Genomic DNA, 15,688 nt, shown 5'->3' on the forward strand with positions numbered 1-15,688 from the left:
TAAACAGATTTTACTATATTGGGAAAAATATAATTACTTGATTATCTTGTACTATTGGCCCCACACTAGCAATAGAGTAGTTGATATAATAAAATCTCTAATAAAGGTATATAAATAAACATTAAGGAGCTAGTTTAGCATATAAAGGAAGAACATATCCGAGGAAGTGTAAAACAAGTTACCTGCAATGTAAATGAATACTCAGAAGCAGAGAAATATCTAACTTTTGAGGGTGACGTGAATGATCTTGTTGCTAGTAATGTAGAACCATTACGGGAAGAACAAGAAGAGTTGGAATAAAGATCTCTCTGTTCTTTTCTTAACACTTCTTTTTAATTTAATTCTAGTCTCCAATATATCATTCCCTGAATTCTATTACTCTAATTTATTGCACAGACCGCTGACTTGGGTTGCGCTATTTTCATACTTTGTCTCACCTTATTTGAACCCTACTTGCACCTCTCTCTCATTCAATTTAATGCGGTATTACCCCCCTGTGTAATACCGATCCAGATTATTGGTTGCTCAATCAATAAGGTTAGGGTTGCTTCACCCAGCTCAATAAAGTTTGTGCTTGCTCCCTGCTCATTCCTGCAAGACTTTCTGCAATCGCCATTCCGTATCCGCACTTCGTTCATCGTCACCGAGTCCTTGGCATGGCTGATTCTCACGATCCTTTCCCGAATGTCAAAGAAAAGCTCACCGCACGAACGAAAAAATCTGCCTTCGAGAAATCACGTCTCGAAGCGGAGGCGAAGAGACTTCGCGAGGAGGCTGAGACTGCAGCGGTATACAAGGATTTCGTCGCCTCATTCGAGCAGGAGCCATCGTGCTCAACCCCTGGTGCGAGCAACCTCAGTGGAACACGAGGATCCCTTGGAAATTCTAGGGACCCTACTGGTGACTCAAGAGGAGGATTCCGGGGGATCCCACCCAGTGGGCCTGGACGAAGACATTTTACCTCCGCTCCAGCAAGAGGCAGTCAGGCAGCGATACTCTTGAGCGGTCCTCAGAACAGAAAGCGAAATATCGACTCGTTGTTTGAAAGAGAGGAAGAAGTTGGTGTCTTCGGTTCAGCCTGCTTAAGTGAACGTGAGAAACGGAGGCTTCGAGAATCAAATATTGGACTCCTCGCGTTCGAGAATTCAGCTCCACCAAGCAGGAGCAAGGATCAATACTCTCACGACGATGACTCTGGTATCCTTGGCCTTTGCGTAAGGATCGGAAATTTAGGAGAATTATTTTCTAATATTGCGTTCCATTTTTCTAGATTCCGACCCAGCTACCAATACACACCCTAAACCTACCCTTCAGATGACGTCTCTCCCACCATCAACTACGAAACTCACCTTGACCGCACTCTTCTCTGCTACCGCTCTAAAACTAGATTCTATTCGTATTATTCCAGCCCCTCCTCCTCCAGGTCCTTCTCAGCCATCCCCATCGGTCCGAAAGGCAGCATCGGCAATCGTGATGTTGTCCCCGGAGACTCCATCCTCTGACATCGATGCTGCGGTGTCCATGCTCAACGGTCGCTATCTTGGCTGTGGATTTTGGCTCGGAATTGGTCGTCATCTGCCATCAACCGCAGTTGGCACTGTTGGCTCCGGACCTATTCCAGCTGCTCTACAAACTTACCCCTTTGGAGCAAGGCCACCTCTTGCCGCATCTCGGTCGCTCTCCCGCGCACCTCCCGTCCATCGAGGAGGGTTCGCTTCTGCTTTTGGATCGTCTCATCGTGGGGTTAGTACTGGGACAAGCGCCGGAGGAGCGGGAAACTTGCTGGTTCAAGTTGAAGCACCGTCCGACCTCAAGGTGCTCAGGCTGATACATAAAACCATCGAATCTGTTCTAACCCATGGTCCGGAATTCGAAGCTTTGTTGATGTCGTCTAATATCGTGAAGAATGACGTCAAATTTTCCTGGTTGTGGGATGCTCGATCCCCGGAAGGAGTTTATTATCGCTGGAAGTTGTGGGAAATCATATCGGGCACACCTCGGGAACAAATCGGTGGTGTCGATATGTTTGAACCCTCCTCTTCCCTGACAACTATTTGGTCACCACCCCGGAGGATGTTAAAATACGAGTGGGCAGGGACACTGAGGGATGTAATAGAGGATGAAGGTTTCAGTAGTGAGGAACTCGAAGACGACCGGGATGACAGCGATAGAGAAGAGGAAATTGAACGACCGATCGGGCTTATGGGCATTGGGGAAGAACGACGGGGTCGGGGTTATTTGGGCGTACTTGAACGCGCAAAGTTAATTCATCTCATTTGTAAGAGTTGTCCACAAACCAAAATATCCAGATAAATGACTGACAGGGTTCGTAGCTAGGATACCCACACAAACTAGTAAGGTTAGGAGAGGAGACGTGGGCCGAGTGATGGCGTTCGCTATGGAACATGCTGAAGGGGGGATGGGCGAAGAGGTTGTTACCGTACTTGTAGGCAATGTAAACCCCCAAGATTCAACGCCTGCCCATTTTCCCTTTCTGTGCTCACGATGGTTTCTGAGTAGGTGGTGAAACCGCTTGCATTCTCCAAAGCTGCCAAAAGAGAGAACACTCCTGACGGTGACGACTATAACGAAGTGGGATCTGAAAATAACGAGGGGAACCTTGATACATCGGCAGCCAAGGTAATTGGCCTCTGGCTGATATCAGATATTCTTTCGAATTCGTCCCTTGGCATTCGGAACGCGTGGAGATACCGGCAATTATTCGATGTTGCGCTGCGTGAGAAGGGTGTTTTCAGTCATTTAGGCGGAGTGTGGAAAGGGAGCGGATGGGGTCGAATGAAGGCAGAGAAGTTCCGGAGGGGGGTGGTCGAGGGGGTCCTAGAATGGTGGGAGGTAAGTGTCTTGATCTCACATTTTGAACTCTTGACAAGAGCCTAATATCTCGAGCAGAAGTGGTGTATCTTCCCACAATATACCCAGGAGGAATTTCTGAGAGCATTTACAGAACCGGTAGATAGAGAGAAGACAATATGTGCACCCGGCTCTCAGCCCCCGACAGAGGGTACTAGCGCTACAGCCCCTGTGGTTCTAACCACTAAGAGCAAGTGGAAAGCTGTGGAGGCCAAGGCAGAGGCTTTCAATGTGGAGTCTGCAGTTCTCGCAACAGCAGAGGATGTGGACGGCGAGCCCATGGCGGACGATGACGTAGATGGCGAGTCAATGGTTGAAGACGTGGACGGGGAACCAATGATAGACGAAGAGGCTGAAATGGAGCCTGAGACATCAGACAATCATGACGGGTTAATACTTGGTAGAAACGTTGAAGCAATGAGCAACTCATGCGGTAAGCCCGCAACGGGGGTGATCATGCAGGGTTTCAAAATAGGATCAACATCGAGCACCGTTAAGGGAGGAATGGGTCCAAGAAAGAGGATGAGGGCCGAGGATATGTTTGCTGACGAGGATGATCGCTCATAGGTGGTGAGCACTTTGTCGGGCCTATATACATCTGGGGACGTTGTATGGTAACAATCTATTAATTTGTGCAAGTTGGAGGGGAACTAGTAGTTATGATAAGGGACCCGGATGTCGCCCAGGTTCAATTTATAATGATGCCCTAAATGTAACATTGAGCAGATAACTCAGATCCTTGTCGCGGCTCGCTTACGAGGGTAAAGACCGGTTGGGAGCATGGCGATGCCACGGAGCGATAATTTCGAACCGATTTTCTAGATGCACGAAAACGCGTGTCGGAACCGCGTGGATTGTCTCAGAGAATTCAAGCGGGAACACGGGCTCTCGAAGCCACGAAGAGTTCTCACGGGTACTTTTCAGCATCAGGCAATAAAGTTTGCGAACTGGGGCGATACACAGCCGTGCTCTAGTGGTGGTCATACCAGGAGTTACAGTCATTTGTCAGCAAGGGGTGCCCTTTCCGGAAAGATATTTTGGTTAGCTTCCACATTGAGTGTGCAACCGTGGCAGCCTAATAACTAAAGTATCGCATCCTGCCTCTCCGATCAGTTGTTGGCGGTGACCAGTGGCCACCCTCAAATTATAGTATCATATGACAGTCCGTGGTCATTCGCTCATGCCAGGACTAGTGGTTAGGGCTGATCATGGTCACAGGAGCTTGGGCTGGGTTTGGAACAAAGATTAGGGAGAGGCGATCAAGAACTTGAAAATTTAAGCGTATATGCCATAACGGTACCTAGGGAGGAGGATTGAAAAAAATACATAAAGATCCCCCACAAAATCCCTGACGACTGATGGCTTTTCCAAACAGATTTGGCCCTAGCAAGATGTCAGTTCCGAGAATATCTTTAAATCTGAGGTTTGTTTGACCTCTAATGCGGAAATATAGTTACCACAAGTGAGATATCAAAGTCAGAAGAAGTGACCGATACATGATAGCAGTAGAGTGCTTACCAAGAATACATCCAGATTTCAAAGGCCAGAAGCAGCGCTGGTAATATTCACAATAGGTCCAAAAGGCCATTACCACCAATAACCTGTGAGATGACTTGCTTCTCCGCATCATTGATCGAAGAAGGTTTAGCTAAGGTATCAACAATTTCTTTCAAAGAAACACAACCTCCCAAAACCAACAGGGAGTCGACCAAAAAGAGTCGGATTAAAGTTAAAGTTTGAAAATTAATGAAATAAAACCGAAAGTTCAAGATAAATGGCATATGGTAGGTCACGAATATTGTGTGGCTTACACAGTAGTGGTGTCCCGAGCCAAATCTGCCATCCAGGAAAGAGCTTCACCCTAAAACTCAGCAGGTCATAGGACGGAAATCTCAACCTCTGCACTATCCGACTCGGATAGATTTCTGTGTTGTGTATGAGTATAAGTCTCCTTTTCTTAGTAAGGTATATGTTTTTGTTTTGCGTCGACAAAAGCACGAAATCCGGCGATTCCAGCAACCCCCACAAGTGAACGATCACATATGAATTTAGAATGAATTCTAGCAAATGACGAGAAAACTCTCCGACAACAGAGTCAATTTCACGAGCATCAACCTTTTACAACAAGTATGTAAAATTACATTAAATAACTTAGAACTGTTAAACCTGCCATTCCAACATAAATTGCTGCATATCAGCTGCCATGAGCATGGGCAAGGTTTGTCTTACCTCTTCCTACATTTCTCTAGCCTGAATCTGAGCCTTGTGCGCAGCTGCCTCCTTCATAGCCCATTTAATGCTTTTCTGTAATTACAATCTGAAGATTAGGGTCTACTGAAACCTTCTTTTTCTTCTGTTTATCTTCCAGCTCCTTCAATCATATTTGTAATTGTTGATTTAAAGCTTGAATGAAGGTGTGCGGATGGTGTTAGGAGTACCGGGATCCGATATCCAGGAAGCAACTCCAAAAGGTGACAAAAAAAGAAAACGAAAATGGAAGAAAAGTGCCATGCAGCAAAACAAAGAAATCACGTGAGGTAAAACAATTCCTACAATGCAAAAAATTGACTGATCAAACAGGATTCATCCTCCTACTGCGTTGCATTGGCCGGAACGTTGCAATTTTAGTGATATAATTTGGGAATTAGGAGTGTGGAGGCAGGGGGCAGCTGGTAGTACCAAGTCACAGAGGCTGGAGGTGCCATAGTCAGAGCAGGTAGGGGGGGGCTGGGAGGCCAGCATGAATGACAGTAGGGGTTGCAGTCTGGCTTTCCTGAATGCTGTCACACTGTGACACAGTGGATGCCTGGCTTCCTCCTGTGCTGCCTGCATCTGCTACCCTTCTAACTAGTAGGTCTCTCTTAGAACCTCCAGGAGAGATCTGCACATGCTGGTATGGAGGGCTCCAAAGTTCTATGGCTAGGTACCCTAAACCCAGATCATAGCAGGTTGGAGCTTTCTGGTAGGTGGGTTATTTATGGGAAGATAGTCCACAAAGAGCATAGTGTAGAGGAGCTAGCAGTACCCAGTTCCTCATTCAATATTAGTTATTAGCTTTGGCATTTAGACTACCATATTTGTTTATAGCCTATTAGATAGGAAAACTCACATCCCCATCTATGACAGCGAAGACTACCTTGCTACTAGGTACCGGAGAACTCCCTACTCTATCTGCCTCCAACTACCCCTCACCCTGGTCTTCCTCCTCTTCCATGGCTGCCATGGTGTAGTGACTAGACAAAGGTGTGCATGATGCTGAACAATCAGAGACTCAGCAGGGGTATTGTAAGAGGGCAGTGTCATCTCCGCAAATTGTCACCAGACTATAGAAAATGGTAGCTATACTATAACACCATTTAGTCCTGTCAAGTGTAGTTCCACCTCATATGACATGTGAATGTATAACAAATTGTAAGAAGAATTTTTTTTACCTCAATCGAGTAATTTTAATTTTTACTAGTATTTTGATTACTAAGTTGTGCAATTGTTCAGAGATTTCTTACAGGATAAGGCAACAAAAGTTGTCTTAAAAATTGCCCTTCGGGTGGTTAGCTGGTATGTTTGTTTACTATGGCAATCTAATCCACAAGCCTGCCAGTAGGAATTCTGCTGCTCAATGCCCCCTAGCCAATACAGGTAGTCTGTCGGTTTAGTATTGTGCACGGTAGGACTAATCTAGGCCTTTTCAGAGATTAACCAGCTGGACCAAGAAAAAGTGACATTTCAAAACTTAAACCTAGCCTGTCCTAGACATATGATGACTTTACTGGGACTGATGGCAGATTTGCCTCTACATTAGGCTAGGTTCACTTGGATTGCTGTACAATTGGCCTGTGCACTTGCTTGGATACTGCTAGACTTTTGTGGCTATAAACAATTTCAACTAGATTGGCCCGAGGTTCCCAAAACTGTGCCCAGTCTGGGTAGACAGCTGACCCATAGTACTGACTAACTACTTGAGATTAATGGGCTCCCTTTAAGAGTTCCTATGATGACCAAGATCAAAGTCTAGTATTTCAGATATTTGAAGGAGAATCCATACACTGAGGCTGAATTGCTCCTTCTGCTATTACTATTTTTAATTTTTAATTTATGGTATATAATTTTTCTCATCTAAGATCTTATCATTTATTTCGTGAAGAAAGAGAAGGATTCCTATGTGGAGTGGGAGAGCATGGACTTTGTATCATATAGAGTATCATCATCTAGACTTTTGTCTAGTGACTTTATCTTCACCCTGCTTAAAGATTCTATACCATAGAGTTATCAAATTAAGTATCTTCTATTTGTAGGCTTGGAGGTCTAGGCCATATCTTGTACTTGATCTAGGTATGACTTCAGGACTACAAGGCTTAGAGCATATCTACTATTGTTGGCAAGGGGTTATGCTTTAATATTGTGATCACCATTGAGAAACAGTAGTTGTTAGAGAGTAAGATGTCCTTCAGGCCTATGACACATTCAGAATTGGTGCATCGTCAGTCACTCTGATCATATTTGAAAAGCATTAGATTTCCTCCTCCACATATTGGCTACAAACTACTCTAAGTAGATTGCTTATGCTAAGTACACCAAAAACTCCTAAGGTGATATATAGGTCAGAGTCCATGATATGCTAGAGATGGTAGAGGAAAGTATGTCCTGTATTGTGAGCACCTATTCTGTGAACAATATAGATTCTCACTGCCAGTAGGCAGCCAGGAGAGGACCAATCAGATTCAGCCTCTAATATACTTGTTAGTTTGATGGGACAGAAGGTTAATAGCCAGGAGAATTAAGACTGAGGTACCACCACCTTGCTACCAACAGCCTACTACTTACCAACTGACAGCTTGGTCAACTGGAGTTTCTTAGCCGTATCCTTGAACAATATCTACAGATGATGCAATAACTCAGCCAGGTCATTAGTGTAGTGCTCAGCTTCAGTAGAGCATGATGTACTATTTCCAAAGCAGATCAAAGTGGGCAATATCTATCATGGACTTCACTTGAGAGTTTGTTTAGTATTTGAGATCAAGGTTGTACATGGTGATGTAGGCCTTGATCTCCTAATGTCATGCCATATAGATGGTAATTTTGTGATAGAACTCTTTGTATCTACATCACCAAATAGCTTATATAATGTTGCCAAATATGCCTACTTATTCCAGTATGAATATTAGCCTAATAGTATCTAAGAGCCTGTTATAGGTTAGATTAAGTATATATACATTCAATCAACAACTGCCATGTTGAACCAGGGGCACCTGTTAGATGTCAACTGGTAACTATTTACATTAGATGACAGGTATTAGTATTATATAGTACAATAGTAAACCAGAATTAGTATGAGATATTTTAAACTGTTTCTTTAGAGTAAGGACAGGCAACAGCATGTTGTCACACTCTACTCAGTTTTACAATCTTAACATTATGCACATTAACTACTTTAGTAGGATTTTTAAGAGAAGTATAGGTAACAGGATTTCCACCAAGGGATGAAGATAATTTACTTACTTGTCCTTTTTCTGGCATATAAATTGCCCTCTCTTTTGATTAGGAGGAGCGATTCAGATGGGCTGGATTATTTTTATTTTTTGTAAAAACAAGAATAAGTTTTAACTCAATTTTTCTTTGTATTTATTATTGTACAATTACAGGTGGTAGGATAGCTGAGTTGGTTGGAGGATGGAAAAAGCAGGAGAAGCGGTATGAAAATGGAAGAGAAGTGTGGAGATGGAAGAGAAATGTCAGGAAGGAAAGGTTATAGTAGGTGGAGGGGGGCAGAAAGTCACAAAATAAGCTTTAAAGCTGAAGTAGGATACTAATGCTAAGTGACATCACCTTTAAACCTCTGGAGATACTGATACCAAGTCTCGTCACATTCAGGCCAATGGGGTGCTGATACCTAGTGTCATTGCTTGCTCACTTAATAGGAAATGATGTATTTTCTACAAACAACTCTTCCACATTATATGCACAAGTATGTCAACGTCAACTGAGTATGGCTGAACATATGGGAAACAAAACAGGTGTCAGAGAGAGAAAACTTAGCAAATTTATTCAAATACTTTATGAAATATTAATATTAAGGATCACTGCTAATACTATATTGTCTAGATTGATACAATGAACAATTGATACACCATTGATTACATTACTGCATATTTTAGACTCGTGGTAGTAGAATAGAATAAATTCTTCTAGGCTTCCATTTATTGCAATTCCCAGTATTGGAGCTAGCACCTCATTTCTGTACTTCGAGCAGCTTCCAATACTGTCTGCGCTGTACCTCTCATATATTCCCATAGATTTGAGTTTCATTCTGTTTCCCTCATGGAATTGCTGTCTGCATTTCCACTCTATATGGTTACATGAATGACAGTACACTTGGTGTAATAGCAGCTGTCTATTTAAGCTTGTCTATGATATGATATTGATAGAGATATAATTGGTATTGGGTTCAGCTCTCTCATCAATCACGTGTGGTAATATTACTAGACTCTGTCCCCACAGTGGTTCTAGGTCTCAAGGACATCATATATTGAGTTGGATAATGTTGCTAGTATTCGGTCAGAGTCATCTGCTGCTTACTGCACCATTGATTCATTAGCCTGCTTGTGGTCAGCTTTAAAGTTGAGTGGTAGTATATGGATTTACCTTTGGCCTATACTTGTAACGAGGTTGGTACAATATGTGAAAATTGCATTGTCTCTATGATAGAGATACCTGCTCATGGGCAATGTTGCTGAGTGCTCATTTTACCTGTCACAATCAGAATTTACCATGAGGTCAAGTGGGTATTCAAGAACTGTATTTTCTATAAGCCATGAGTGTACTGTTTCAATACTTATAATAAAGATACTATCTAACGTCATTTACGGCGAAACTGCTTTTGACTTAGATCCCGCTCGGTCCTAATGGTGCAATCTGGATCATAGTCCTCCAGGGTCATAGCACCTCTCCTGTGAAGAAAACTATTAAATTTAAAGATTAAACTCCATCCTGAAACTCCAAACCAGTACCCGGTATAAACAAAAGAAAGTGAACCCCAAAGAAACTGAACCCCATTGTGCAAATGCCAAAATTAATAATTTCATTGAAGAGTAATTGCTTCAACTACCCCCCCCATGATAGACCTATTATTAGCACCCTGATTAAGCTCTAATGCCTCCATTTACTCCCAGAGATCTTCTGCATCACCAGACGATGTGGGTTGACCATGAAGTGTGGGGGATATCTCTGACTGGGTGGTGTCTGATATCCGTGGTTTGCAGATGCGTTTGGTGTTCAATGAGGCGTACTGTGATGGTACACTCGTTTTGGCCTGCCTAGCTGCCTTCGCGGTATCTACCCACTCCCGCTCCTCACGTAACATCAGAATCGTGTCTGATGTAACCACAGTAGTCTCAGTCAACTTGGGCTGGTCGGAGGTCTTCCCTTTTTTTGCCTTTCCTACCAAGACTCGATACTGTTTATGGGCCTCCTCCTTGAGCACTTTATCAGCAATTGTTTGCTGAAACCCTTCTACAAGGCCGGAAAGAATTGATTTCAGCTGTTTGGAGGAGGGGGTATCCTGAGTAACTAAAGAGTAGGCAGTTTGCATTGCGCCACTAACTGCACGACGTGTTTTTGGAACGTGAAAGTTGGGGTTACCGGCAACTGCCAGAGGATGGAGATTCCCACTGGGTAGCTCCTTTCGCTTCACTGTCCCAAGTATTCACTGGGAATTAAAAGAAATTATACCTACGGCTTCCTAAGCACTCTCAATATTGCTTGAGGTGAAAGCTAATTGTCTAGCAGTCATCAAGATCTTATAAAATAAGTAATTAGTTTGTGTATGAGTAGAAGATAGAAGTTTTTAAAAATTGGAAACACTAACGGCAAAAATTCTCTCTTATTCATACCTGCATGGCCTCTCTGTACAAATTCGTCCAGGCCATTCCCATAATGTCTCTGCAAGGGACCAAATAGTCCAATATCTAACAGTTGTAGCAGGTGGGTGGAGTGAGCCGGAAGGCACAAAGGAATAATCTTCACATTGAGGTAATAATCAAAAAATCGCCAATTGAAATGTGAACTATGTCCATCTAAGATCAGAAGACGGTAGGCATTTCCAGCACTATATAGTCTGTTGAAGTTTAAACAGTTAGTTCAATACAAAATAAAAGCTTTCTGAGTCTTAGTAGTAAATAGTTACCTCTCCCGTGTTTCACAGTCAAAAACCTCCTCTAACCACTACATTCCTAACATCTCGTTACTCCACCCCTTTTCCGAAACTCCAAAGACTGCCAAATTCTTTTTTTTTAGCTTTGAATACCAGCCCATATAATGGGCCTTCCTTTTATTTATGATCTTAGGGCAAAGAGCAAAGCCCGCACCGGAGACACACTCAATCACTGTAACCAACTCCCGGGAGCCATCCTGTAACAAATTTGTTGTCCTCCTCCCCTTTTTACAAATTACCTTACGCCGGGAAGATACCCCCATCATGAACCCCTTCTTGTCCATATTATAAATATTGGACTGTAAAATATCATAAAACTTTATTAGATGTTGTAACTAGATTCTCAATTAATAGAAATATAGGAGGAGGATAAGGGATAGTCTAACCTTATTAAAGTAATCCTTTAGCACACGTGGATCACTGGCCCGAACTCTGTGACGATCTATACGAGTGCTCAACTTGGCGGCAAGGTAGGAGTGGTGGCCAAGAAACCGTGACATCCAATGCTTTCCTAATACATGATCATTTATCCTTCGAGATATAATGGCCTGGGCCATCTCCTTAACTAGGGACATCTTCGCCGGATGTCCTCACTCGTCCAAATACTCACACCATGGAACCACCGAATTCTCCTTAAAAGGTGTTAAAACCTGCATTCTCTGATGCCCACCCACCAGGGACCCGGCCCCTTTCAACATACCCTGCAAGGTTGAATAAGCGATACAATACTTCTCGGCCATACCTTTGATCGAAGCTTCTGAGCTCTCATGGTAGAACTTAACAGCCACCTGAAGTAAAGCTTCTTTTTTGTCCTTCCTTAGCTGCTTGATTCGCGGCATCCTGGTTGATTTAGTGTTGGTCCGGTAATCTATGCGACCAGGGCGAGTCTCTTTGTTGTGTGCGGGGTAAGTGTTTGACCTCCTCTTGGCACGGAGCCGGATCCTGGTACCGAGCAGTCTCCCCATCAACAACGTTATCTCAGATATCAGTTCATATGAACCTACACTTTACCGTTAGTAACCTTTTCCAGTTGCTCCAAGTATCTATTGCAATCTGAACCCTGGTACATGTCTCTGAATCAAGGCAGACAACCAACATATATTATAGTAATCTAACTCAGCAAACTTTGTAGAGTGCGTATGAGGCAATCATCAATGAAGCAAATAATAATTAACAGCTTCATTTTATCAGTGCCATGTTCTGGGACCCAGACTCAGATAATCCAAATATCACTAGGATGGCTAATCAGAGCATAAATTTTTTTGTCTCCATTCCTTTACATCTGTTCTGTTCCCTGTAGGTTTAGCCATACTCAGTTGAAGTTGACATGCTTCTGCATGTAATGTGGAAGGGCTGTTGTAGAAAATACATCATATCCTATTATGCCAGCAAAGAATGACACTTGGCATCAGCATCCTGGAGGCCCACAGGTGACTACACTTAGTACCAGCATCCCAAGAGGCTTAAAAGTGATGCTGCCTAGCATTGGTATTTCCCTTGGGCTTTAAATCTTATTTTGTGACCTTCTGTCACCCTGTTCCAACTATTACTTAAAATGAAAACACTAATAGATTAGATTATACGGAAAATACCTAACCTGTTATTATAGGATTAGGCACTAAGTAATTTGCTACCTTGTAGTGACAGGTTCCTCTTGGATTTATTCCTATTCAATATCCTCCAGTTCGATATCTTCCTATTTGATGTCTTTTGATTCTATGTCTTCTGATTTGATGTTTTTATATTTTATATCTTCCTCTTTCACTTCTTCCGGTTGAGTTTAGATAAGAGGACTAGTTATTGCAAGGTCCCAGAGGGCTGAAGTACCCAGTAGGCTTAGTATCAATTCAACGATTTTATATCATGTGAGGACTGCCCATACCTAAGGTGTTGGTATGTTGTTGGATAATGAGTAAGTGATCCTCTCAACCTCCTATCATAGTCCTTAATTGTTTCAATCACTAGCTCCTTAGTATATAGCTTGTAATGCCCATTATTGACAGTGTCTGCATTGATGAGAGAGTCATAGACAGGAGGTAATCTCCTCATTATTTGGCCAATTTGGATGAAATAATGGATAGGGAAATCAGTAATATCCATAAAGCTCCTTACTAGTATTTTGACTTTCACAGTTTGTCTATATCACTTATCTAGACTTTTATCTAGTTGGCTTAAAATGAAGTCTATAAATAACTAATGTATACTCTGTTTGCAACGATAAGTATATCATTTATCAATATTCCTTTCTACAGAATTTAGCAGCTACTACCTGCCCTGTCCGGACACAACTTTTACCATTACTATATTTGGCATCAGGGGATACTGTACTGTAAATCTTTAATATTTTGAGCCATAAATATGAGAATTTTAATTGTATAGGTACTCATAGTTCAGATAAGAGACTTGTGTTATAAATATGTTAGGTGTAGGTGTTGTTGATATTGTAGTTGTTGTAGATATGTGAAGGTTCTTGGTATGGACTCCTTCCATTATAGATAATTCACATTATATGTTCAACTTTCATAACATCTGGTAAATTAAAATAAACTTTAAGATGTTTTCTGTTTCCCTTTGAGATTCAAATATTACGAGAATCTTTATCATTTGCTGTAGTTCCTTGATTTATGGATCTTTCCAATAATGAGATCTTGGACTTGCTTCCTTATAAAACAAATGATAAGTAATGTCTTGTAAAATAAGTATTTTGTGTACTGGACTTGTTTGACTACTAGTTACTATTGTCTCAGAATAAGTGCTCTGAAACTGCATTCGGTCTACATGAGTCGAAATAATCTCCGGCAGGTAGCTTCGACTCTTCATAACATGATGTACAAGGTTGACTAAATGAACTTCAATCATGCCTACCTGATGTCCATTAAGCTATTTAAAATTCGCCAGAGCAGGCACATGTAAGAAAGACCTAAGCACTGTACGTGCAGAGCTGGATATTGTCCACATATCAACAGTTCAGTATATATTATCAGTGAATTGTATTACCAACAAAGAACAAAGCACATGGTACTGTACTCTACTGGGGTGAATACACGATTCAGACTACAAACTTGATCCAGATCCCACTAAATAGGAGTGATATAAATTTCCTGAATATGTTGTACAGGTGTCTAGTACAGAAGAAACCACTAATATTACATTCCTGCTAGCCAGTAGGCTGATAGATTATTGCCTCTCCAAAGAAGTAATCAGAGAAGTTGATAGATGTAATAAAGAGTTCTGAGACCCATGTGAGGACCTACAGGTACTATTCACAAGTGCTCATAATTTCAAACATGGATAGAGGTTTATTCAGAGTAGAGTCATGAAGTTGTACATTAGTAAATACTTCTTAAATTGTTTCAGTAATTCTGTATCTCTGGGCTATACCTCTATGAATCCCCTGGAGAACTACTTCTAATTATTGGATCTGCACTTGATGTAACAACAATAATAGTTTGAAGGACTGGTTGACAATGGTGGTAGATATTTACCCTTTTTCAATTACAAGATACTAGATTGTATCAGATATATCCTTTACTGCATTGACTATAAAGTTGACCATGTCTAAGGCCCATAGTATGAATACTACTGCGAGGGACACCAAGTATATCCAGAAATGCATAGAGCAGATTGGTAGTATGATGTTCAAGTACAGTGTCTGAATAGTTTATAAAAATATAGGCTAACTATTAGTACAGGAGATAATTCCACAGGTATGATAATAGTCTAAATTATTAGAATATCTAATCACATGCATCTCAGCAAGATTTCTGATAAGAAAATGTTTCCAGTCTATATTTCATTTGGGAATCTCCTGGTAACCAGACATAATCGACTTGACCCAGTGGCTGTCCTACTGCCTGTATTATTACCTACTCTAAGCAAATTTTTGAAGTTCTCAATAACAGGTGAACTGCAGAGACAGATCAATACTGACAGGCTACATGACGTATTAAAACTTATATTTGAGCCATTACAAGAGACAGCACTGAATGACATTCCACATGACTGTGTTGACAGAAATATTAGGAGGTGCTTTCTGACCTTGATTCTCTTGCTTAATAACAATGTAGAAAATATGGCCCGGAACCAGATAGAATCAAATACCTGTTCCAAATATGTGATGCCACAGGTGGAATTGGGAACATATGCCAGAACAAAGCATAAGAGGAAGGATTATGCGAGACTTTAAGAATAAGGAAAGGGACCTGGGTCACCAACCTCCCAGTCAAGTAATACTGGTGTTCTGTTAGAAGCCTCTGGTACTACCATAGTGGGAAATGTTTTTTATGGACTTAATTAAATGTGGTACCTGATTTTTACCAGCTGAATAGGCTCCATCTAGTCTATCTTAGATTGTTCAAGCATATGATAGACAGGATTCAAGGATTTCTCAAAAAATGTGCTGAGATGCAGGCTTTTAATGACACTTGAAAGGCTTTGCCACCATACTAGGAACTCTCTGTGCTAACAGAAACCTATTGCGATATTGCAAAGTAGCAGGAAAAAGAGATGAGGAATGTGGGATATTGTTTTTTAGAAGGTCTCACTATAGCACTGTAACAGCCAGGTAGTATAAAGCGAAAAGTGTCGTAGGCAGCGACCGGCGTCCACTCA

At 41.8% G+C, this 15,688-nt stretch overlaps 1 protein-coding gene; it reads left to right on the forward strand.

Moving 5' to 3' along the window:
- The first annotated feature begins 627 nt into the window (after positions 1 to 627).
- On the forward strand, positions 628 to 3,509 carry GSTUM_00001046001 (uncharacterized protein). XM_002838345.2 has 5 exons: positions 628 to 1,197; positions 1,271 to 2,278; positions 2,334 to 2,455; positions 2,521 to 2,853; positions 2,911 to 3,509. The coding sequence occupies exons 1-5, from the start codon at positions 657 to 659 to the stop codon at positions 3,436 to 3,438; spliced, it is 2,532 nt and encodes an 843-aa protein (XP_002838391.1). The 5' UTR covers positions 628 to 656; the 3' UTR covers positions 3,439 to 3,509.
- Positions 3,510 to 15,688: the final 12,179 nt, after the last annotated feature.

This window comes from Tuber melanosporum (assembly GCF_000151645.1).
Source record: "Tuber melanosporum whole genome shotgun sequence assembly, scaffold_242, strain Mel28".
NCBI classification, from domain to species: Eukaryota; Fungi; Ascomycota; class Pezizomycetes; order Pezizales; family Tuberaceae; genus Tuber; species Tuber melanosporum.

Bases quoted from the DNA above. Each gene is read 5' to 3' on its own strand.
- GSTUM_00001046001 (XM_002838345.2), top strand. From the start codon at position 657: ATGGCTGATTCTCACGATCCTTTCCCGAATGTCAAAGAAAAGCTCACC. The intron at 1,198-1,270 runs GTATCCTTGGCC...CCATTTTTCTAG, and splicing joins CTCTCACGACGATGACTCTG to ATTCCGACCCAGCTACCAAT. The intron at 2,456-2,520 runs GTAAACCCCCAA...GTTTCTGAGTAG, and splicing joins TTACCGTACTTGTAGGCAAT to GTGGTGAAACCGCTTGCATT.